General features: G+C 40.6%; 1 protein-coding gene across 2 annotated transcripts in view; it reads right to left on the bottom strand.

Moving 5' to 3' along the window:
- Positions 1-5,134: 5,134 nt before the first annotated feature.
- Positions 5,135-26,685, bottom strand: part of RASSF8 (Ras association domain family member 8) — a 136,007-nt gene continuing 114,456 nt past the window's right edge. For both annotated transcript variants that reach the window (XM_034782843.1, XM_034782855.1), the window contains exons 3-5: positions 14,784-15,670; positions 10,893-11,037; positions 5,135-10,129 (exon numbers count right to left, since the gene is read on the bottom strand). In XM_034782843.1, the coding sequence (XP_034638734.1) occupies positions 10,008-10,129; positions 10,893-11,037; positions 14,784-15,670 (1,154 nt within the window). In that variant the 3' untranslated portion in view covers positions 5,135-10,007. The remainder of the gene's footprint in view (positions 10,130-10,892; positions 11,038-14,783; positions 15,671-26,685) is intronic.

Raw genomic sequence — 26,685 nt, 5'->3', positions numbered from 1 at the left:
TCCTCTTTTTTGCTTGCTGAAATATGGTAACCCTAATACAAGCTGCATTCAGTGCAATAAACTGGCTAGCCCCCCACTCTGCTGCTGGACCTCTGCCTGCATTCTTTTTACTCCTGCAGCTTTTTTTGTTTGGGTGCAGTTGGGTGTTGAGTGGCCTAAGTTTACAGAATGGTAAGCGTATCTGGCTCTCGCACTACCTCACAAAACTCCTGTTCGCTGCTCCTGTTCACTAGCCCCTCTGGTCACTTAGGCGTTGGCTTTTGAAACCCCTGTTCTCCCTGAATAGGCCTACCACTTGGCTAAGGATCCCCTTCCTTCATGGGCCCAGGGGAGAATGGGATCACCTGCATTGCCCTCATATGCTCATAACCATGGGCAGCGGGTTGCATAGGCTGGGGGAGGCTTTGCCTCCCCAAACACCCAGGCATGACACCGCCCCCTGCTGTGACCGCTCTCTGCTCCAGTCCTCTAGCTCCAGCCCCCCAATGCGCCGCTGGAGTAGGGATGCACACCACTCACCTTCCTGCGATCTGTGGCTGGGGCCATGTGCCACCCACCCTCCTGGCACTCCTTTGGGGTTCAGGGGCTAGCTATGGGACTGGGCCGGTGGCTGTGGTGGTGGGGGTTGGTTCCAGGCTCCTTTGGGGGGCAGAAGAGGGGGCTCAGCTCCAGTGGGGGCAGGGCCTCGGGTGGAAGGGGTGGGGCTGGGGCCTAGCCTCCCCCAGCCTGCAGTTCACGTGCCACCCATGCTCATAACATCTGTGGCACTGCATTAAGATGACTAGCATCAAATCTCACGCTTCAGGTCTTCAGTTAATTGCCTGCTCGGGGCAGGAAGGAATTTTTTCTCCAATGAACAGTTGTTCAAATATGTTCTCATGTTTTTTTTCCTCCCACCTTCCTTTAAAACACTAGAGATTAGCGGTATTTGGAGATGGGACACTGGATAGGCTGGACCACTGCTGTGAGGTGAGATAGGGAATCTTTTCTAGCTACCTGACTAGTGTGCCTTACTCACTGAGTTGGGATCCTGGATGGAATTGGCCCTCAGGTCAGGCTGGCAGGAACCCTGAGATTTTTTCACCTTCTTCTGCAACATGGGATGCATGTCACTTGCCAGGATCACCTGGGCATAAGTCACTTAACCAGTGCCCCTCCAGGGACCTCAGACATCGGTGGTACATTCGTCTCTCCTTTTGGCGCAGTTTGGTTTTCTCAGAGCTGAACTGGTTTGGTCTAACTAAAGGCTTTGGGCTTTAGGATACCTAGGTGAAATATAATAGCCTGTGGTATGCAAAAGAGCAGGTGAGACGATCTGCTTGCATTAGTGCTGCTCCTGTTGTACGTTTTCTGTGGCTAAAACAAAGGACTTCAGGCTCCAGCCTTGTCAGTTTGGCACCATCTGTAAGTATTAAAAGACAGAAAGCTACAGCTATTACATATTCTGTGTCATGGGCTCCGTGCGGAGAAAAACTGTCTGTTGTTCTACTGCAGTGGCATGGATGTGCAGCTGTAGGAATGCCGGAAGGTAGGACTGCCCTCTTGTGTAAACCTTGTTGCAATTGCAATAATTCAGCTTTCCAGAGGCGGAGGGCTCTTCCCTGTTGCCCTGCATCTCATGTAGCAATTTACACCCGTGCAAAGTGAATAAGCCATTACCTGTTTTTAATTTAGACAGTGCCTTTCTCTCACTGTGCACTAGTGTGAATGGATCCATAAGCTCCACAGCAACGGCTGAAGTGATGATAGAGGTTAGTTAGAGTAGGATGACAGCAACACGCTGTAGTTAGGGGTGTATCACTGTTCTCATACTTCCCTTTGGGGTTTTCAGAAGGGGTAGTTCTATCTCACCCACTGAAATCCACCTTAAGTTGAATCTTCTCAGACAAGCTCCTGGCAGTTGAAGCCTCTGTTTTCCACATTTTTAACAAAAATTTAAATCAGTTTGGTAACTACAAAGTCAGGTCAGCTTAATGACCTTGCTCAGGGCTGTGAAAAATTTCACGCCATGTGAGATGTAATGAAGTCACCTGACGTTCTTCCATTGACCTAGCTACTGCCTCTCAGAGAGGTGCATTTACTTCATCGGTAGAATACCTTCCTGTGCTGCAGTAAGTGACCACATTACAGGGGCACAGCTGCAGTGGTGGTGTTTCTAGCGTAGACATATCCTTATTTATCTAGGGCAGAAGCAATTGGTAAAATGTTTAAAGGTGAAAGGAAGTTTTGGGTCAAAGTTTAGGAAAGCTTTCGAACTAGAGGCTCATTGAAAATGTGATCATTTGTATGTGGAAAACTTCAATCATTTTCTCAAAGTATCAACCAGCAATTTTCACAACTATTAAAATAGTGCTAAGCTGCCACGGAGGATTGTGAAATAGCCCTCACAGCAAACATTCAATAGACTGAAACATCTATTTGATAACAGAAACAAACAATCCTCCCACATGGAGCATGGACACCGCAAGACTTGTTCGAAGCCACTTCCAACACATTGATCCTCTTAGTGGTAAAGAGCATGACCTCTGATGTTGCTACTTAGAATACGGAGTGATGTAATCAGGGCAAAGTGTAAACAAACAAAATCAATGAAAACTCTGGAACTCAAGGCCAAGCTTGACTTTGGACAATTTAAAATCCTTTCCTTAATTACTAATTCCAGGGAGCATGGAAGATGTAATTGATGGAGATGACATGTGTACCTTCTTGAGCTTTCCAAGGAGGGATCCAACCAGTAACTCCTTTTCCAGTAGAAAGAGGATATAGGGGCACTCAGGGTTATATTATAAGCAGTGACAACCTCTCACTGGTCTGGGATGCACCCCAGATTGTGACAATAGATGTTAGAAGTAATATGCTGAAGGACAAATAAAGCAAAAAGTTTACCAATTGTGTTCTACCGGAAAACAGTTAAATTAGTACCACCATACTCACTATAATATTTAGGCAGAAATAGGAACATGTCCTTTCAAAGGTGCCTTTCCCATAGGAGAGTTAATGAAATGATAGAGCACGTTACTGGTCTAATGACACTATGCAATAGCGCTCACTAGCTCAGCAAAGCCACACACACAAACATCATATGACTTTATTCTTTGATGCAGAATTAAAGAACGAAAACAGCCACATTGGGTATTCTCTTCCAGTCATGTGGTGGGACCTGCCCATGATGATAGCCTGTTGGTTTACATATAAGCTAAACTAAGGATGGTGCCTCCTTCAATACAGTCCCTCTAAAATTCATGCTGTGGTTCGCGTATAGCTGCAGCTTGTTGGGCAGCAGTGAGGCTCAGGAACTGCTGGGGACTGATTGTTGTCTCAAATATATTAGTGCAGCTCATTTACTCCTATACCTGATGGGACGCTCAGACTCGGCTGGCTCAGGGAATAGAGAGAAATATCGTAAAAAAAAAAAAAAATCAAACAGATACCAAACTAAATTGCTTCTCCAAAGCTTGACTTGTTACTAGCTCCTCTGATAACGGAGGGCCTCACTCTCGTAAAAGATGCACAGCTTACTTCTGAAACAAATGTATCCTTTACCCACCAAAAGAACTACACCGACTTTAAAGTTATATACATCAATGTATAGTACTAGTATCCTTCCTTCTACCTCACCGAAGTGGCTACTACTGTGTAATAATCAATTTCTCAGTAAACACCAGTGTCCTAAGGGGTCACATTGCTCTCATTTCTCAGATGCTGCACAATCCCAGTTGTGCTGCACAGTGCTGTTATTCTGCAGTCATTGCATCTGAGGCTAACATTTTTGCCTGCCTTTGGAGGAGTGAAACAGCTTTGCAGGGCAGCAGGCTGGGTGGGGTTCTGAAATCCTCTGCTGCTCTGAGGCTGGGGGTCAGAACAGTGGCCTTAAAAAAAACCAAAACAACCCTACAAGAATAGAAGGGAGACTTGCATGTAAAACCAGATTGCTTTCCACATGGAAAGAAGGAACTTGGATGCTACAATAATTAGGGCCCTACCAAATTCACAGCCATGAAAAAAACATCACGGACCGTGAAATCTGGTCTCCCCCTGTAAAATCTGGTCTTTCATGTGCTTTTACACTATACTATACAGATTTCACGGGGGAGACCCATGTTTCTCAAACTGGGGGTCCTGACTCAAAAAAGAATCGTAGGGAGGACAGAAGGTTATTTGAGGGGGAGGGAGGTCATGGTATTACCACCCTTACTTCTGCATTGCTGCCTTCAGAGCTGGGCAGCCAGAGAGAGTGGCAGCTGCTCACTGAGGGCCCAGCTCTGCAGGCAGCAGCGCAGAAGTAAGGGTGGCAATACCATTCCAGACCAACCTTACTTCTGTGCTGCTGGTGGTGGCTGCTCTGCTTTCAGAGCTGGGCTCCCGGCCAGAAGCTGCCGCTCTCTAGCTGCCCAGCTCTGAAGACAGCGCCATTGCCAGCACCAGCACAGAGGTAAGGGTAGCAGTACCGCAACCCCACATACAATAATCTTGTGACCCTCCCACAACTCGTTTGGATCAGGACCCCTACAATTACAACACCGTGAAATTTCAGATTTAATAGCTGAAATCATGAAATTTACAATTTTAAAAATCCTATGACCATGACATTGACCAAAATGGACTGTGAATTTGGTAGGGCCCTAACAATAATGGTATCAGTGTGGAAAACCTGACGTCAGAACACGGGAAAGCCACCTGGTTTAATTGTAGTGACTCCTAGCTGCCCTGTAGGCTTAAATTTTAATGCGTCATCAACTTTCTACAAGCTCCACCCTTCCCTCTCCCCTCCAGTTACAGGTCTAGTCTACCTGCTTGGAGTTCTGAGAGGCATACACCTTCTGGTACAAGCCTCCACACCGTACTTAGATCAGTGGTCTGCTTCCTTTCTCTCCCTTCCCCTGGGATAAATTCCCTCTTTAGGTGAATAAATACAGAGTCCAGATGCTCAGCTTATGTCCAACACAACTTGGGTTATGTCAACAGTTAATGAATTTAGAATAAACATTTCTGAAAGCCTTTGAGATGTGTGGTGTGCTATCCTGTCTTCCTTTCATACCAGACATTCTTCAATGTACAAAAACTGTGACCACTGCAGTGTGTTAGTGTGAGATGTACAATGTATGCCAACAAACCATGGATAGTAAAGACCCAGTGATTCAGGGAAGATTTATTGTACTGGAGAATATCCAATATTTTTCTTCATAGCACTGAATAACAATTCATGAAAATAATCAGAAAATATAAGCTTTTTAAATGACAGTCAAAAGAGAAACTAATATAATTACATATAATACAGATTTCCATCTTTCAGGTAAGCAAAGCAGTACTAAAAATGATCATTTTTGTCTTCACAGTTAATGAGCATTGCCACTCCTGTTTAAAGCTTCAGCAACTCAAATATCCTAATCACTGTGTGATTATGTTTAGACCTAAGCTGCATCTGGGTTGTAAACATATTCTTCAAATCTTCCTTCTCTGTATTCTCTAGAGTGGGCACACTTAAATTCATTCTATTTGTGGGAATAATAAAGGTTTCAGAGATACCAACTATACATAAAATGAGGAATTATCACTAGAACTGTTATCTCTAGAACCAGAATGAACTTTTTAAGGCTATGATTCAGCAAAGCATGTGTGCGCGCTTAAACACGTGCTTAAGTCTCATTGATTTCAATGGATTTTGAATCATGACCTTTATGACTGTCAGTTTAATGACTAGCCCTAATCAGCATCTGCTTCAGCTATGTACTGAACAGGGATGGATTTAAGCATATGCTTAAGTGCATTACTAAACTGGGCTTAAGTGCATGTACAGTATGTGTGTTTATGTAAATACTACACACACATGTGCACACAGTTCTTGCCATTAGCTTTCTTGTGTTTGAACATTCTATACACTAAGGTAGAACCTGCACTTATTTTGGTTTCTACAAACATAAAAAAGCACCTGAAAAGAGCTATTGCAGCTTTCAATCAGTCACTGTATTGGCATTGAAAGCTTTATTTTGAAAACGATAAGCAGCAATACTGAATAAATAAGATAGAATGATTGTTTTGTCATCTCCATACAGCCGATGGCCTTCATCCAAAACATGAAAATACTGTAGCAAATAGAACAAACATGCATGTTTCAATGTTCCAAAAAAAAAAAAAAAATGGCATAATATAAAAGTAACACTTTGACACTTATTTTAATACCGTGCAGGCCATTAAAGATTATTTTCTGGAAAAAAATGAATAAAGTTTTGCTATTTACATAGATAATTAAGGCCCAATTCATTCTAAGTAATGCACATTGGGAAACTGTATACTTCAGTTCACTAAAAATCACAGGATCAATTTTTTCCCCACACTCATATAATCCCAATTCACCATAATGCAATACATAGTGTGCTTTTTATTTATTTATTTTTTTAAAAAGGCAGTCATAGCCCCAAGTAGAGGTTTTCCTTTCTCTAAAGGGTCTTCTTCTCTTAATCACAAAGAAAAGTCATATTTGCAGATTCTGTAGGCTAGGGTAGCGATGGAATGTTCTCTTTAAAGTTTCAGAAGATGGGTAACTTTTTCAAAAATGCTTGAGTGACACAGGAGCCATTATCTTTCAATGAGATTTAGGCTTTTTTTGTTGTTGTTGAAAATTTTACCCTAAATCTTAATCTATTTTTGCATTTATCTCCCTTCATACACTTGTGAATGACAATGTGAGGGATTCACACAGTTAATTTCCATTAGCAATAATAGGAGTCTTGCATATAAATGTCCTGTGCACTTAAAGGAAAATAGATACTTGTGTATTAAACTATTTAATAAAAACAAAAATCTATATTTATTATGCTGGCAAGTATATAATGTGGTACCTGTTACATGCTGTTTTTGTTCTACTCATGCCCCTCTGACCAGGTTTGAAAATGCTTTTGAAAATGGAAGCATGATAAAAATCTACATTTAAAAAGGGTCACATGTTGATATGGAGTGAAACTCTTAATTCTTTATGATGCTATGGTTGAACTGAATAATAAATTGAACAGAAAGTTCAACATGTCAAGAAGATGGAAAATAAAGGGATTTTCTCAAATTTTAAAAAACATTTCAGTGAATTTTTTGCCTAACTAACAGCAGCCCTGGAGCACCAACTGTTCTGTTTACCCTTCTAGTGGACAGAAGCAGTGAAAGCTCCTCAGGTGCCCTGATGATGTTCTTCAGCTTTAACTTGGAGAGAGTACAAGGTGGGATGGTTGTCTCCAAACCCACTTAGTGTTTGACCTCTCTGCCAAACAGCAGTCACCACCAATCTGTGTTAAATTTAAACTACTCAATTAAGGGAAAGGCTCCAAATTTCGTTACTGGAACAATATCTTGCGCCATCCAAAATCCTGAGTTTTCTTACCCCACCGCCCTTAAAGCGCAAGACGACACATAATTCTTATGATCTTAGCATTCACGGAACTCAATGGGAGCTGGATCAGATCCTTACTGCATAACAGAATATTTTCAGGATACATACGTTTACCTGCTTTAACAATCCTTTATATCAGTATGCAGCAAAGATTTGATTAAACTTTTCTTTGTGATTAAGTGACATAGGATCTTCGCTATGCAATGCAATTTGGGCTTGATACTGCAAAAGCGCCGACTGCCTCAACTCCTATCGACTTCTAAGGGAGTTGAGGATACTAAGTATCCTGCCAGATTGGGCCTTTTTTTGCCAAAATTGGACCTGGAAAGTAAAGGTATATGCCCCTTGTACACAGTATAATCTCCAAATTATTTGTGTTTTATATTTATTAACAAATACATTTTTATATAAGAAAGTTATGGGCACAAACATACATGAGCACAGACTCCTCAATAACGGATATGAAAACTGAGCGTGGCAAAGATTCTTTAGGCTAGAGCAGCACATTTACCAGTTTGTTCACAAGTAAAAAGAGACATGGATAATGAATTTTTGTTTTTGAACTGAGTCTGTTTTGAAAGATCCTTTATATTTTCACAGCCTCATTTGAAGTTGCTGTTAGTCTAAATACAGCAGCATTTTTAGTATTTATGGTGCTATTAATAAAAGAGAAATGAAAAAAAATTCATTTAACGGTGATTCCTTCATCTCATGCTGTATCCTTCAAACTTTGAGTTACTGTTCTGATGTGGAAATTCATGGTCGTTTTTAAAATAAGAAAATTAATTTCGTATTTATCTGGGCACAAGTAAATCCAAGCAGGAACATCTATATTTTAAAAATAAAAAGATTTCTGAAATATTATTCTTTAGTAATTAAAGCTTGGGTTTTTACTCACCAAGGATGAAATCCTGATCCCACTGAAGTCAAAAGAAGTTCTGCCATTGACTTCAATGGAATCAAGATTCTCCCTCTAGATTTTGATTTCTGGGGACCCCAAGGGCTAAATTCTGCTCTGGATGCACTGGCATGGCTCCCACTGAAGTCAAAGGGATCTGCAGGCATGCGATGGCAATAGCTGGTGCTGTTATAATAGGCAGTCCAAATGCAATACATAAGGCGCAGATTCTGTAATCAGATCCATGCAGTTGGACCCCCTTCTCGTCATGAAGGAGTCCCACTGATGCCAATGGTATTCTGCACAGACTCAGGAGTCCACTGCATTGATCCAAGTGCAGGACCAGGGCCTAGCATCATAACCGCACTTTATTTGGAAGTGATGTACCTGTACGTGTTTACTCTTACATTCTGCTGGGAAGCCACTTTGTCTAAACCTTGTTTTATTTTTGGTTGTACTAGGTGACCTCAAAACATTGTAAAAATAAACGGAAGTCTCCTAGTGAATCTGTGAACGTTTATCTTCTACCTCTCACTTGTAAAATACATGCTCTATAAAACCCTGACCAGAAATAGTCTTGCATATCTAAAGAAAAACATGTTCCATAACATTTTGGGGAGCAGGAATGAAATCCTGGCCCCAGTGAACTCAATGGGAATTTTGCTATTAATTTCAAATGGGACCAGGATATCACCCCAGCTCTTTTAGCTATCATTTTGCTAAATGGTGTGTGTGTGGATTTTTTTTTTTTTTTTAAGAATAGTAACATTTACAGGAAAATAAGAACACTGCCCTGGCTGGTGAAAAGAAGAGTAAAAACCACACACAGTGAAAAGCCTCACACCCCTTTTTAGTAAGACATACGATGAAGACCCCTTATATTGTTTGTTTCTCAAAAGGCATACGCAATGTGGCACAATATCTCAAATATACATTCTATATAATAAAATACTGTTTAACTAGTGCATCCTCAATCATATGCTGGAAATATCCTTACCAAGCCAGCTTTAAATTCCATAATCTTTTAATGGTTCATTCAAGGCGGAATCAATAGGAAGCTAATCCCACAAACTCACCTTTCAAGCCTAAAAAGGTAGCAATGGATGTGATATGATGCATCATAATCCACAATGTAACAAACAAAATCAGTGGTTAGAGACTATTTTAAAGATACAGCACCCCCACAACACTCCTGTGGTTGTGAATTGTTAATGTGATGAAACACTGGACATTTATACACACAAAAGTGATCTGGTCAGATTGAGAAATACGATATGATATAATTAGTCACAAGTTTAAAATAATAAAATAAAAGACACTGTAAAGGTCAACATTCACACCTCCATGGATCGCATGGAATAAATTAAACCTTAAACCAGTTGCAAACAGGTTCCTTCACTCTGCTCAGTCAGTGTTTTATTTATGCCTATATATGGAATAATACTTTTCTAAATGCTTCTGAAGTAGCAAGAATAAAAATGAAGGCTCTTGCATTAATAGTTATTGGACAGCAACTTCAACACTGCCAGCTGTGTAGCTACACAGTTCCTTTGTTCTTTTGCATCAGTGCAGGGGGCATGGCTCCACGTGGTGTGTAGAATGAAGAAACGCAACATGTGGTGGCTTAAAGAGGAAAAGCTTCTTTCATTCATCATTGGTAGAATCAAAAAGGAAGGAACTTGTACTGTCCATGGTACCTTCATAGGTCCTCTTCAGAAGAGGTATATATTGTTATACATAAATGCCCTCAGGGTTAAAACCAGATGACAGTGGATTCTGTAGAATTCGAAGATTACTGGGGAGCTGCCTTGATGAACCTGGGCGTTTCAGGGACCCAGACTGAAATGTTGTCTCTACACAAAAAAGATGATAATTAGTATGATTTACTTAATAATTACTAAATATTATTTGTAACATTTAGAGAACACACTTATTCCTTGGTCTACCAGTGTGCTTGAGTGGAGCACAAACATAATTTACATAGAATATATACACAAGTGACTATATAATGGTTGACATTAAGACACACAACTGCCACTCATTTTAATGCGAGTTGTTTGTTAGTTGGCTTTGAAAATATAACCCCCCTCCCCCCCACACACAGATAGTGCCCATATACAGGAGGACCCATGTAGACATGCACTCAAACTACCAACTCCCTGCCCTCCTAAAAGAAACACCATGGCATCATTAGCGGAAGGGCTCTATACAGGGGTTGACAATAAAGGCCTTAGAAAAAGGAGTGTTTTCAGAAGATGTTTAAGAAGTGGGAGGGATAGGCTGAGATGAAGGTCCAGGGAGGACCTGCAGGGGCTGTCACAGCAGAAGCTCACTTACCTGCTAGGTACAACAGTGGTTCCATCATTGCCACAAACAATTTGCATGAGTATATTTATAATTATATTTCTCTGTGTGTGTGTATGTGTGTATATTATATATAAAATGTGAGATTTTTTTAATGTACGAAAAGAGAACTTACATAGCTTACTCTTGCTATTTTGTTATACTGAGGGACTAGCAGATAAATAAAGAGTTCATTTGATGTTTAGTGTATTAGTGTTAAAGGAAGAGAGAAGTGTATTTTTTTTTCTCCTTACAAAACTTCCAAATTTGTACCTCTTTCGAGCTGTGTGTGTGAAGCCTCCACTTCAATAGGGTCTGCTGGTAGCACTGTGACCTTTGTTCCTGTTTGCTGGATAAATTGTTGGAGATTTACTTGTCTTAGCTCCTTCGTTAGTTGCTCCAGTTCTTGTTCTCGGTCCTAAACAGAAAGGGGGGGAAAAGAGTCTGTTTAGAGGTGGGTAAGTCTGGAACAGACATGCAAAATTCTATCCATCCATTTGTCTCTGGGGCAAGTCATTTTTTTTTCTTTGACGGGTAAATAGAAAGTCACTAGTTTTTAAGATATTGTTTTGTTGAAAGATGGTTTGCTGCATAACTTACAAAAGTAAAAAGATACTGATTCATATGGACTTATCTACTTGTTAGCAGTTATCATATCTTTATATTTGCTTCCTTGTCCTCTCTCAGACACTACTCAAGTCACCTGAACAGAAACTTGGCACAACAGAAGCAAGAGTCTCTGAATCCATATCCTGAATGCTACAGAGGCTGACCTTTAGTTTAAGGCACTGGTCTGGACCCTGAAAATCTGGCTCCAATTTGTGGCTCTGCCACAGACTTCTTGTATAATTTGGGCAAGTCACTTAATTACTCTGTGCCTTAGTTTCCTGTCTGTAAACTGGGGACGATACTTCCTTTCTCTATACCCTTTGTCTTGTATATTTCGACTGTAAGCATTTCTGGGCAGGGACTGCTTCTCGTGTATGTGGTGTCTAGCACTTGTTTGGCAAGTACATTTCAGAAATTGCTCTGGTTTTAAGAAAACAAGTCCTCACAGATTTTTGACAAAATTCTTCAGAATCTATTTGGTCTCAGCTTGCATTAATATATTACATTCTGAAATCATGCACTCAAATGTCAGGAAATTCCAAAAATGGATATCCTACCCCCACAATGTTAACTCTGTACTTGTTTACTCTACTCTATAAAATACACAAACAGTAATGCACTGAGGCATTCATTTAACAAAAGGAAGAGGATCAGAAGACGCTAAAAACATGCAAGTGGCAACACTAACATTGTGAATAACCTCAGCCTTTGGAATTTCCTAACTTCTGAGTGCTGGAGAGTATCTAAGTCCCATTGAATTAAGCTCCTAAATCACTTAAGAGCTTTTGAAATTTTTCCCCTGAGGTCTCACACCAAACATTGCATCAGTGCTTTTTTTTTTTGCATTTAAAATCTTTTCTAAAAATGCCAATGGCAAGGAAAAAAGAAAACTGCTAAATCACAGCATTTGCTTGACTGAAGGTGTCCTTAAAAATACAGAGGGAGAAAAGTGATTTGGAAATTCTCATATGCATACATGAAAATGCTGACTTTACATGTTCATACCCTTAGAACTACTGAACCAGTTTTCCTCCCTTCCTTATTCAGCAAAGACCATAACAAACAAGTCACATTCAAAATTTCTAATTTCAAATCAGCTAGTTATGCAAGTACTAAACACTTCAGTCTGAGATTATGGAGAAACATATATCCTCCTCTCTCTTGCATAACTCAAACACAACTGAACTGATTTTGCTCAAACTTTCTGGAAAAAAATCATCTTTAGGTTGAGAACAAGCATTGAAAATTTAGCCTAACAGGAATTTGCTTGGGACAGCCAGAGCATATGAAAAAGAGAGTGAGAATGGGAGTTTGAACTCAGTGTAAGCCTCAGTGGATGTTATCAGCATTGTTATTTAAATAAAATAAAATAAAATAAAATAAATGAAAAGGGGGTTCTCTTGGCATCACAGTAACTAAAAGGATAATTTGTAATGTCACTGGAAGCCGGGGATGGGTGGCTAGACATATATGCTTAGAGTTTTCATGTGTTTCGTTTCAGATGCCACATTTTTATTTAGTAAAAACAGCTTAAATTGATACGGTACAGTGATTCTAAGGATCCCAGTGTCCTTTACATAGTGACAGCAGAATCACTTCACACTACTCAGCCACTGTGGAATGCAGCAGCAGTTTAATACAGGATATTAAAATAAATAACAGTGCTATAACCAACTAAAACTGAGTGCCTTAATTCTAGAGTGCCTGGGATATTAGACATGCCAGGAATAGGGAAATTTGCTTCCCAGTGTCACTGTATCCCCCCTGGTCACTATTTGCTACAAACTGGATTTCCATTTATATTCATTATTTCATGCTCTACTTATGTGCAAGTGACATCATTAACTTTTGCAGGGAATAAAAAAAGCAGTGACTTGATTCTCTAGTGATATGGGCTCTATAATTGCCTGAAGTAGACAGAAAACAAAGTCTTGAACTCATACAGGTCAGGTAGGGAAAAGGAAGAACTAGTCTCCAAACAATTGTTTTATAACCTATTAGTTACTTTAACACACCCACTCTGATACTACTTTTGGATCTGTATCTTTTTTCTAAATATTATGCTCATGGAAGATTCTGGAGAGCAGCACTAGAGAGACAGAACTTCAGCCTCAAAAAGGCAAAGCCCAGACAGGTAGTGCAAGCTTCAACCTTCATTATCCCAATGTCACTCAAACACTGACTTTAAAAAAGAGACTATTCTTAGGGTAAGAGGAGGGTCCAAGCCTCTGCCAATACTGCCAAACCAGAATATCAGATATGGTGGTAATAGCAGCTATGTCAGATGTGGACACTCATCCACTAGGAACTCAGACCACTCAGTGATTTCACACAGATCACTGAACAGCCAACAGATGGTAATGACTTTGGGTCACTACCAATTATGGTTGCCAACTTTCTAATTGCACAAAACCGAATGCCCTTGCCCCACCCGTGCCCTGCCCTTTCTCCGAGGCCCCACCCTGCTCACTCCATTCCCTCTGTCGCTTGCTCTCCCTCACCCTTACTAACTCATTTTCACCAGGCTGTGGCGGGGGGGGGTAGGGGGTAGGCTCTGGGCTCGGGCCAGGGATGAGGGGCTTGGGTTCCAGGAGGAGGCTCTGGGCTGGAGCCTAGTGGTTTGGAATATGGGAGGGGGATCTTGGCTGAGGTAGGGGGTTGAGGTGTGGGAGGGGGTGCGGGCTCTGGGCTGGGTGTGCAGGCTTTGGGGAGGGGCAGGAGATGAGGGGTTTGGGGTACAGGAGAGGGCTCAGGGCTGGGGCAGGGGTGTGGGCAGGGGTTCCGGGTGTGGGCTCTGGGTGGCTCCTACCTCAGATGGCTCCCAGGAAGCTGCTGGCATATTCCTCGGCTCCTAGGCAGAGGCACAGCCAGACGGCTCTGTGCGCTGCCTCTGCCCACAGGTATCACCCCCTTAGCTCCCATTGGCCACAGTTCCCGGCCAATGAAAGCTGCGGAGCCAGCGCTCGGGGCAGGGGCAGCATGTGGAACTCCACTGGCAGTGCCCCTGCCTAGGGGCTGAAGGGACATGTTGCCATTTCTGGGGAGCCGCACGAAGCCAGATAGGGAGCCTGCCAGCCCTGTGCCAACCAGACTTTTAACGGCCCAGTCAACAGTGCTGACCGGAGCCAACCAGGCGTTCTGGTTGAAAATTGGACACATGACACCCTACTGCCTGCCACTGAATCTGCAACTAGAGGTGAAATGTTCTGTGCTGCATTCAGCACTAATTCCTCAAGTAATTGAGTCCCTCTGAATATTTAAAGAGCAAGCACACAAAAATCTTTATCACCTAACCTGAGAGACTAAGGGGCAGTTTAAAAAAAAAAAAAAAAAAGGCAGGGGGAGATGAGACAGAATCATTTATATCATGGGATTAGGACTGGCTGGTCCAAAACTTGCAAATTCTGAAAATTTCTGATAGAGAAAAGGCAGACAAATTTTTTACAAAAATTGTCATGGAAGATTTTCCCTGTTTTTCTAACCAACTCAGTCAGATCTTTGACTAATTAAAACTTAAACCTGCTATCTTTCCCCAGGCAGAAAAAGTGTTCTTACCTGTAATCTTTTGGTGGCTTGGCCCAATGACCTTTCTACAGCTTTAATGCCATTTTCCAGCCTCAGACTCTGTTGGCCCTGAATATCAATTTCACCTTTCACCTTCTCAATCTTCTCTTTGACCTCTTCTTCATTCACCTGCGACTCCTGAACTTCCCGGTGCAACTTCTCTGCTTCAAGGCCACTCTCCATTCTGTGGATTTGAGTCATATAGTCTTTTAACTTGCTCTCGCACTCCAGGATCCTTTGCCTGATCTCCAGGAGTTGTTCCTTCAGCTGCTTCTCGTTCTCTTGCTCAATCTGCAGTTCATTTTCCCAGAACTCTTCCTCTTCAATCTCTACTTCATTTCTTTTGATTTTCTGCTCAAATTTGATAATTTCCTCTTCCAGGCTGGAATTGTATTTCTGTTCCCAGTACCGGATTTCAGCCTCATTTGAGTCCAGCTGCTTCTCAATGGACTGAAGCTTCTCAGTCTGCAGGTGGATCAGTTTTTTCAACTCTTCAGCCGTTGTTTTACAGTTGAGCACCTTTTGCTTGAACTCAGATTCTTTACCTTTCCCAAAAATGTCCATTAACCCTTTTGCACCCCCAGTGAAGGTCAAAGACTTCCTTTTTGGCTCTCTCCTTTTTATTAATTTGTCATTCTGAGGCCTTAGCTTGGCTAATGGAGGTAAGCTTTGCCGGTACAAAGTTCTTTCAGGTATTCGAGCAACGCTGTCTGAAGTCGGCCTCTCGCTGAGGGATGGCCCTGTGCGGCGTAATATTAACTGCACATCACTTGCATACTGTCCCCATTTGTTCAATGAAATGATAGGATTTTCATGAGGTGCCAAATGCCTCTCTGTATCTCTCCATTTTTCTATCAGTGTGTATCTTCCAGTACGACCTAGGGGAGAAAGGATAATGAGAAAGGTGAAAATTGCATGTGTAATACCTAAAACAGTCCAACAGAGGGAACTATTGGATAAGGATATCGACGGACAAGTTATAAGAGTGTTGCATAGTCTAAATAATCCCATCATACATTTTAAGGCTAGAAGGGACCATTACGATAATCTAGTCTGATTTCCTGAATAACACACACGATAGAATTTCATCCTGTAGGTTCCTGGATCAAACAATATCCCAAGTTCAATATCAGAGCACTAGTCTCCCACTGATCTTCGAGTGTTTAAGAAGTGATATATGGGAGGCAGATGTACAACTCTAGTTTACAATAGGATTAGCATACATTTTTTTGTATGTACCTCCCTGTAGTGAGTCGGTGTGGCTCCCCTCCTGCCCAGAAGAGGGAGCACCCGTGCAGGCACCGGAGTGGGTGGAGCCACCGCCACCTGTTCCCGCCCCCCGGAAGTCAAGGGGCGGGACAGGAAGTATAAAGGCCGGCCGCCAGAGCTCAGTCAGCCGCCAGCCACCACAGGGAGCAGACGTGCGGCCGGGAGACATCCGAGGCCCGAGGCCAGGGCCCTAACTGGCCAGAGCTGCCCCGGGCCCACTATGAGGAGGAGCCGCCGGAGCCCGTCCGCTCCCATCGCTGGGAGGAACCCGCTCACGGGTGGCAGGCTTCCCCCTCACCCAACGCTCGGCTGTAGGAGCCTAGGCGTACCTTACCTGTTTGCTTGCTCAGCCCCTGCAACCAAGGGCCTGAGCTCTAACTGTGTGTGCCCCGCCCTGATCCAGGGCCTGGGCCCCTTAACTGTTTGCTCGCTCAGTCCCTGCACCAGAGGGCCTGAACCCCGAGCTAGCTGGTGGTTTTTGCTCCGCCCCTGCGCTGGAAGGTCGGAGCTTCTGAACTAACTGACTGTTCATTTAAGCCGTAGTGAGTCGGTGTGGCTCCCCTCCTGCCCAGAAGGGTCGAGCCCCGGCACGGACCTATTACACTCCCATAAAATGCTTTGAAAATTGTTAGTCTACACAGCGTTAATCTACTATTATTTAGATTGCAATTGCACCCATAGGGAGCAAGGTGCTTTCCAACACAGATGGAGACAAAGTCATCTACTATACTAGAATGTGTTTTAAGTGAGGGCAATAACATCTGTTTTGTATAATTTTGCAAAAAGTAATACGATGGGTGCCCCGACTATTTTATTTCTTTTTAGTCATGAATTGCACTAAGGCAAGTTCTCTTAACATACAAGAGTAAATGAACGAATTAGTACTGGGTTTCCTTTGAATTTGTGATTTGAAACATAATACCTCATGGAAACTATAGGAAAAGAAATCATATTTCACTTTGCATTTCACTATATCAAGCCACCTAGTCTACATTATAACAGTGACCCAATGAACTCTGAATTCTAGCAATGGGGAAAGATAAGAGTTAAATTATTAGAAAGTGACAAATGAGAGAGACTAGAAAAGTTTCCCAGGGTATTTTCTATCTCCACCTACATAATTGGCAAAATTAAATTTTGTTTTCTCCTCTGGACAATAACTCATCACGTAGGGGCCACTGTTAATAACCACTACTATTAAGACCGTAACCCACAATTAAATCCCCAGTTAAACCAAGACAATGCTGACAGCATTATTCTAGTCTATGATGATGCTAAGCCATGATCAGCATTGTGTTAACTAACGTGGTTGCTGACAACCATGTCCAGACTTCATACAGTAAACAAGGCTAGAGAGACACCACTAGAGGATGCCAAACTTGGTGATTGCTGATACCTGGCTCAGAAAATTTACATAGCAGCAACCAATCAGATCTTTTTTTGGGCTTCAGAGGATTCAGAAAGATGCTTTGATATGTTGAATCCTTTTACGATTGCTGGGATGATCTCTGACCTCTATCCAAGCAGCTGACTTTACAATGCAATATGATTATATTTTCAATAGAGGAGAAAATAAATTATGTTTTTGCTGCCACCAAATTATTTCTTACATATTTATTCGGGACCCAGGGTCATCTCCTCCTTACATTCCTCTATAATTAGACTCAACAGAATTAGATTTTTATTTTTTATAAATGCAATGGATATTCATATTTATTTGTAATCATTTCCCCATTTTTATTGATTAAAATGTTCACAGTGGCATGAAATCATGGAAGGGGCTAGAAAATAGGTAGGAGATCAGCCAATTATTTAGATATTGAGATTCAAAAAGTTAAAGCTTTATAACCATTCAAACACAAATCATCAACATCACATGTCAAAACATATAAAGTAAATATCCTTAAATCAGACTTGAATATTTTCTTGGGCAAAGTAAGAAAAATACTGCTTATCCTTAAATTTCAATTAGCTCTACAGAAATATTTTCCCCGTCAGTTGGGTGTGTGTGTGTGTGGGGTGAATCTGATATTTACCGACATTTACCAATAGAAATGTAATCCTTTCAAGCCTATCTATAATACTGAGTATAGAGCCAACATGTTAGTCTCCTGCCCCCCCCCCCCCATTATTTTTTAAACACTATTGTTATTTTAAAATAAATCTGTCTTCACATGTAGGGAAAAATAAAACTGAATTCTCCGTACCTTGTGAAGACTTTTTTTTCCCCAATAAAACAAACAGTAGCATTATATTAAAAAAAACAAAAACAAAAAAAACAGAGAGTCTAACTGCTTTCAAAGCATGCTATGCAATAGTTTGTGACAAGCTCCATAACTACTAATTATCAGAAAAATGTAATCACATGCTCTCTTAATACAACCTCTCAATAAACACATTCTTCAGGGGAAATTAGAGAATGAGCCAGGCAGTGCTGGGTTTATTTCATTACTTAATAAGTGCAAGTCTTTTTAAAATTTCTCCTTTTCCGAAGCAATTGTAATTGCTCCTTATCCCAGGTAAATGTGAACAATGGATGTGTATGGGATAGAATTTCTTCCCTTTTTCAGCTTTGGACACACTAAGGGTATGTCTACACAGTCCGTGGGGGCGAGCCTCCCAGCCCAGGAGGCTTCAGAACCTGAGTTCCAGCCCAAGCTGCAACTTCAAAGCACTGTCTACACAGATATTTTTAGAGAGCTAGTCCGAGCCTGTCTACCTTGATTCGGAGGCTCACTGCCGTGGGGCTGTATAGACATACCCTTACTTAAAGGGACTGATGGGGAGTTAAGGTTGTATCAGAAGAAGCCCATGACAGAGCCATCTGGGGAGATCCAAGGCAAAGATAACCATCCCCCAAACCACTATCCCTTTCCAAAACATCAAAAGGTATTTTAATCTTGTGTAGATTTGCCTCTGGCTTGCAATTACATTTTCTCAAGACAGCACCCTCAGATAGAATTTTTAGGACACACACACACACACACACACACACACACACACACACACAGAGCTGTTGTAGGTCAACTAGTTGATATCATCTGATATAGTCAGACCATCCTTAGAAATCATGCTTTACAGCATATAGCCAATTCATACAAAATTATTACTTTGGTCTCACTTTGGGAGCTCCTACTTCACTATGCCCAGGAACTAAAACTGAGATTGAGAGGGACTGACTAGAAGAGAGAAAACTAGAGCTGACTAGTCATATTAACAAGACCAGGTGGATGTAAGATGAGTTATTGGATCACCGTCTGTTGGTGTGAGAGTGAAGCTTTCGAGCTTACACAGAGCTCTTCTTCAGGTAGCCCAGACCTGAAGAAGAGCTCTGTGTAACCTCAGAAGCTGGTCTCTCTAAGCAACAGAAGTTGGTCCAATAAAAGATATTACCTCATTCAATTTGTCTTTCTAATACCCTGGGTCTGACATGGCTACAACACCACTGCATATAGTCACATTAAATGATATTTAGCCAGTTAGCAAGAGGGAAGGGAAGAATAAATCTCAATACATTTCCTCTTGAAAGGAGAGTGTATGTATGTAAAGATTACACACGTTCCCACCCCCATGAAAGAGATAGACAAAATGAGGTAAGTAAAAATGGAAATAGGCCAAATTCAAAACTAAAAACCTGTTTACAGTGACTCAAGATAAGCATTGGAGGAAATTCTATAAGTGTACCAATCTATTTGGCTGAAATTCTTGGAATCAGTTTTAATGTTTATTAGAATAAAGTAGTTGAAAAAGAGGCAATGTGTCAAGAGACACAGTTGTAGACATTTGCGAACCCCAAATATTCTACATTTAACATGCAGTATCTTAATTTTGTACTAAGCATCCATGTCACTATTGGTAAATCAAGCCTAATTCAGTTCACCATGGCAAATTAAACACTACAAATCCAGGAGAGGAAAAACATGTTCCAGAATCTCAGAGCAAAGGTTGTAGCTTTGCACTCAACTTTGTTAATCCTAAAGGCTCGTAGCTCTTTTATCTTGCAGTCACAGTAATGCTACTAATGTTATTTTGTGTCAGAAAGAGCCAGGTTCAAATAAACCTTGTAAGTCTAAACAGCAGACCACTGGGTGAGTGCTTAGCATGCAATTTCCATTCAGTTTGCTACTAAATGCACTACTGTAAAGCAACATGAGAACAAGGAAGCATAAGGGGATAAACATGGCAATTTCAAAAGAAAATGCATGAAGCGTATTTACTGAGATGCTGGACAAAAACATAGCTGTTCATATCTTGGGTTATGGTTCAAGGTCAACATACAATCTTAAAACAATAAACTTAATGGTCCCAACTCAGCACAAAAAACTGTGGCCCAGATTGCAGAGTTAGTGATTTTATATAGTGCAACAACCATCCTTTGAATCCAGTGCTGCCCTAAAACAAAATAATCTTTTATCCAAGCTAAATATTATTTGATTTGTTCTCCAGGCTACTTATGGTATAGATTAATTCTCTTTGTTATAAACAAACTTCAAACTCCAGTTATAATGATAATGCTAATTCACAAGTAAAAATGCAAACAAAGTTCATTCAAAACAAACCTTAGAATGATTCAGAATCAGAAACCTTTAAAGCTAAATCGTTGTTTGTAATCTGCCACCGTTAGCGAACAAAGACAAGCTGCTTTGATTCCTAATAAAAAACAGTGGTTCTCAGGTTAAAGAAAAATTCACTGTATTCTGTTTCTTGCAGCATATGTTCCATGCCAGCAACTCATGACTCAGTAAGACATAGTATATCTTTCTGAATTGTGCAGTTTAGATATCTAATCACAGAAATCCGTACAAAAAATGAGGTTGAGAGAACATTAAAGTTGTACAGTTAAGCACCAAAAGGCATAAAATGTCAAAAGCTAAGGTTGCATGCACAGTTTTAACTCTGACCTCTTGTGCATATATATTACAATACAATTTTTATTTACGATGCCTGCTTAGATAATTTTTTTCACATCTTAGCTCAGAGCCCAAACAATACAATTACACATTATTCTCTACTCACTAAGGTACATGTGTTGCATCTTAGAATAGTTTTTTGTTTTTGTATATGTCTGGTGGGTCAATGTGCCAATGAAAATGGTCTATCGATGGAAAAATTATATAGTAAGTTCATTATTGAGAGAAAAAGGAGTCAGAAGTCCTGCACTATACAATTTCCCTTTAGACAAGCAGCAATTCAAGAGATGAAGAAGCTAGTGACAAACGCAGGTCCCCTACATACACCAACAATTTTTCCACTAGTAGCCTAATATTGTTACACTTCCATCAGAAGTACAGAGTGTAATAAGGACTGTACTTTGCAGTTTTAATATACAATATATACAATAATATACATTATTTCCATGGGCTGTTTTGTAGTTCTGTGTATTGCCAGAAACTACACAAAATGCATGTGAACTTTTTTTTTTTTTTTTTTTTTTTTATTAAATGGGCAAGATCATGTAGAGAGGTTTGGCCGCAGCTCCTTCCATAGCCCATAGACATCCCTTTTTTCAGACAGCCAGAGTTAGCACTAACAAGTGAGCTATGCCAGCCACTGCTACACTGGAGAGTGAAACACCAGCACCTTGTATGGCAGTCCACTCTGCTGCTAGTCTGGCATCGACCTAAGTTTTAGGGTATAAGAGAGAGACAGTTACATGGAACTATGATGAAACTAATGAAATATACAGAAGTTACTGTGGAATTAAGGTCTTTTTTAAACTAACCTGAAAAATGTGGATTTGTAGATTATACTTCATGACTATAGTTTAAAATTAAAAATGAGCAGGCTTCTGGTCCTATTTAACAGTGATCATTTTAAACCTTCTGTACAAGCTCAGCACTTCGGTTGCAATTATCCCACACACTATTATTTCTGTTAGTTAAAAACCAATGGAAGTTCAAAGTAAAAGCAGTGCCATTTCCACTCTCATGAAATACCTTTGCTGGGGCCATAATACAACTGACCACAATACCGCATTTAAAATCAACCACCACGTTTTCACGATTGCACTGCCCCATGTGTGATACACGCACCCTGAGCTCTTTTGGGCAGAGACCATCTGAATTTGTTATACGTCTGCTCAGTGCTTGGTGCAATGGGGCTAGGGCCTCTAGTTACTACCACAATACAAATAATAAACAGTATTAGTAGCAATGATAATGAAAGCACAGAATAGGATTTCAATGGGATGGTCCGATTGAAAAATGGAATTGTCCAAATTTGAACTAAATACAAGGACATTTAGTCACCTGTGCTCCTGCCTTCTTTGTAAGCCCTCAGAAACCATCCTTTTGCTCTGTTTGTACAAAGTGGGGTCCTACTCTGTAACTAGAGCTCCTAGACACTATGGTAATACAAATAATAATGTCCCTTTAATAGCTTTGCTGTGCTTATGTACCAGATCAAGCCAGGAGGCTTCTCTTCCTCCCACTGCACCTCCTATCGCAGAAGCAACATCTACTCTTGTACTGCGAGATGTGAGGTGTGAAGAAGAGCACTGTGCTTGCGCCTCAGTCTGGATTCCTAACATGCCAAGATATTGGCTCGTCTCCTGACCCTGAAACAACAGTTTTCATTCGGGGAGGGATAGCTCAGTGGTTTGAGCACTGGCCTGCTAAACCCAGGGTTGTGAGTTCAATCCTTGAGGGGGCCACTTAGGGATCTGGGGCAAAAATCAGTACTTGCTCCTGCTACTGAAGGCAGGGGGCTGGACTCTATGACCTTTCAAGGTCCCTTCCAGTTCTAGGAGACAGGATATCTCCATTATTATTATTAGATCTTTGGACTAGTAGGGGCCCTGACTGCAGTGGAGGACAAAGAGACAGAAAGGTAAGTGAAGGAATGGAGAGCAAGAATGCGAGACTTTGAGAAAAGAGAATCAGTGCCTACATCATCCCCAGTCTTCATAAGCCAAACCAGCACAAGACAAGAAGGATCAAGAAGAGACGGTAACATGAACAAGGAATGAGAGAAGGGAAAGAAGGGAAAAAACCTGGAGAAGCAGGACAAATTATACAGGGGTGTGTGTGTGTGCAATCAATAAGGTAGGTTTTTGGTGGTAGGGTAAAGCAAGAAGAGAAAGAAAAAAAACAAAAAACAAAGCAGGACCTAAAGGATACAGTGACATGGGGCAGAAGAACAAATTAAAATCCCAGAGTGTCCCAGTTTGAAATGAACAGATTCATTCTGTGAGGCCCAAACAATGAATAGTATAGAAAAGATAGAGCAGGTTCTTCTGTTCACCTTCTCTCATCATACAAAAGGACAAGGGGACATTCCCTGGAATAAAAGGCAGCGAATTTGTAACTCACAAAAAGTAGTACTTCTTCCTTGCAATGTACAATCAGCTTTTGGAACTCACTGCCATAAGATAACACTCATTAGGATTCAAAAAGGGACTGGGCATTTGTATGGATAACAACAATATCCAGAGTTACAACAGTCAGGATTAACCCCACCAAGAGTTTGGAAGGAATATAAACTCTCATACCTCAGGGTTTAAACCAAATGTTAACTGTTGGGGATTAGAGGAAGTTTTCCCTGTTGCCAGGTTATTCCACAGGTGACTACCGCCAAGGTTCTTCCACTTCATTCGGACACGTTTTAACTATGGCCAGAGCCACAAGACAGTGGACTAGATGGACCTTGGGTCTGGTCCAATCTGGCAATTGCTAGTCAAGATGTGACTGCTATAAAAACAACTAGAAAAGAGAGCCGTGTGTTTATCCAATGTAAGACACAAATAGGACTAATCTGGTCCATTTACTATCTACTTGGATCTCAAATGTGGCGTTCTAACCCCAGGAAAGAGATGGAAGAGAGAAATTTAACTTTGTCTTATTTATCATGACAATTTAAAAGGCTGTTTTTACATTGTTGTTTTTAGAAAAATTACATGTGGCTAAACTGTACTTTTAATCAACTTTTTTTTAAAACGTGTGAAACATTTTAGGTCAGATTTTGTTTGATTTAGCAAAAGTAGCAACGCTAAAGCTCTAATGGCATTGATGGAAAAATAATTGCTAGTAATTTTAATAAAAATTTAAGGTTTGAACTCAATACCTTTGAACTATGAAGCTGACATTTGATCCACTAAGTGACACAGGCTTAAGCAATTTAAATTCATAGCAATTTAAAGGCATTATTCTGGTTACCTGAGAACTCGTTTTCCATTAAATGTCAAGAATGATTAAAAGAATCAAAAAATTAAAAGTAAAGACTAGAGAGTTTAAATTACTATGTGCCCCCCTGATCTCTATCCATGCAGAAAGTAATGGAAATCAGATTTAGATCCTAGTCTTATAAAAACATACACACATGCTCAACTATACTGATGTAAATAGTCCTATTAAATTCAATGGTACTGCACATGTGTCAAGTTATTCATGGGCATAAGTATTTATGTGACTAGGGCTTGTCTACATGACAAGTTACAGTGCAGCAAGCCAAAGTGTGAATGTACAGTGCACCACTTTGCTGCACGTTAGCGTCCCATGTGGAAACTGCTACAGCACAGCAAAAGTCCTAGAACACTACTGTTCACCAAGCTGCACTCTGGGACTTTAGGTGGACTGTAGCAATGTCCACACAGGAGGATACTGTACAGCAAGCTGATGCACTGTAGATTCAAACCCCACCTTGCTACATGGTAACTTGCCATGTAGACAAGCCCTGAGTTTATGATGTCCTCCTTCAATAAAAAAAGGAGCACAAAGTGTGAGCACAAAGTAATACCTCTATATTCTGGCAAGCTATTATTTTACTATAAAATACTCTGCACTCCTCTACTGACTTCCATCTGAGCACCTCAAAGTGCCACACAAACATGAAGCCTTACACATGATATAACAATTTTACAGATGGGTAAAGTCAGGCAGAAGATGTTTGAGTAAGCAGCTTGCCCAAGATCAGAGAGCAAGTCATAGCAGATTTGATGATAAACTAAACTAGTTTGGCTCACAGTTGCAATCTGTACCACTAGACAAGACACTCCACCTTATTAACAAGAGCAGCAAAAAAAACAAACAATTTATTTTATGTGATGACAGTGTTATTATGTCTGTGGAAAAAAGAGTCAGAAAAAAATTATTTGAGCAAGGCAATATCCCAGATTCTAAAAGACAAAGTTGTGGGGTCATCCTATCTCATACTTCCATTCTATTAACAACTCTGTCTTTAGAAATAGCAAAGTTACATATTTAATTTGTAGTGTTGTTGTAGCAGTGTTGGCCCCAGGATATTACTGAGACAAGGTGGGTGAGGTGATCTCTTTTATTGGATCAACTTCTGTTGGTGCAAGAGACCAGCTTTTGAGCTACACAAACCTGAAGAGCTCTATGTAACTTGAAAGCTTGTCTCTTTCACCAACAGAAGTTGGTCCAATAAAAGATAGTACTTCACCCACCTCATCTCTCTAGAAGTAACATACGCAAGTTTTAAGCTGTACTACTTTATACCACATGATTACACTTTGATTTTTTTTTTAAAACCCAAACTCAAGCAATAATGTGTTCTTTTTTCTAATCCACTGTAGATTTGGTGCAACTCAGTTTCATCTCAGAGTTTTTACAATAGGTGTGTTCCACAGCCAACTTTGGTGTTTTCTTCAACAGAAATTACTCGCCAAAAAGGTAGCGTTTATGTGATTTCCCAGATCTAATCCTAGCTAAGCCATAAACTGCTGTAATGCATATTTGGAACAACTTTAACAAATCTTTGCTCTTTCTTCATGAGTCCATCTAGCTTTCACAAAGAAACAAATACACTCCAGGAAACCAATAAAATATTGCTTTGATGGACTGCATTTTTTGAAGAGACAGCTGTGTTTCTTGTTCAATGGGCCCATGTTTTGCTGATATTCTGCTACAGCGAAAAACATCCCTATTTAAAGCAATTCTGTCATTTTAATTATTTTCCACAGGAAACTGACTAGGACAGAAAAAAACAAAAGGTCTTTGGTTAGGAATTCAAACTTAATCTTCTGGAGACTGAAATATTCTATTTCCATGAAACAAACATACATTGTCGTTTTGACTATTAAGGACCCATTTATTCCCTGGAGGGGAAGGAAATCATAGCAAATGCAATGGGTGGTTATAGGGGGTAGGAGTTGGAGGAAATCACTACTGAAAAACAGGACAAGTGTACTGATGACAGTAATATTCATTGTTCTTCCTCTGGAGGATGTGTCATATTTTAGCAAGGTAGGGAGAGGAATTTTGAATGGAAAAAACACTAAAGAAAGATTACTATATCCACCTAGGGCTTCCCATTCTAATCAGGTAGGAAGGTCACACTATGTTCTTTCAGATAGGGATAATTTTTATTCTACAGCCCCAAACTTGCAATGTGATCTGCATGGGTTGACAGCTGTGCTCGCTTGTACCACAATGAAAGACTGGGGCCTGTGACAGGATAGTACTTAGTACAGTGGGGTCCTGATTTGTCTGGGGATTCTAAGCACTGCTGTAATACAAATATTACTGACATGTTTTCACCTCTAAGTTCCTTTTAAAAAAAAAAACATAGCTTGTAGTTTTCAACATTAAAAAAAGGGGAATAAAAGAGAAGATTCTCTTTATCAGAAGCTGCACTGGTGAAATGTTCATAAGACCCCTCGCAGAAA

The sequence above is a fragment of the Trachemys scripta genome, chromosome 1, assembly GCF_013100865.1.
Source record: "Trachemys scripta elegans isolate TJP31775 chromosome 1, CAS_Tse_1.0, whole genome shotgun sequence".
In the NCBI taxonomy this organism is placed as follows: domain Eukaryota; kingdom Metazoa; phylum Chordata; order Testudines; family Emydidae; genus Trachemys; species Trachemys scripta.
This window is presented reverse-complemented; position numbering and strand designations above follow the sequence as displayed.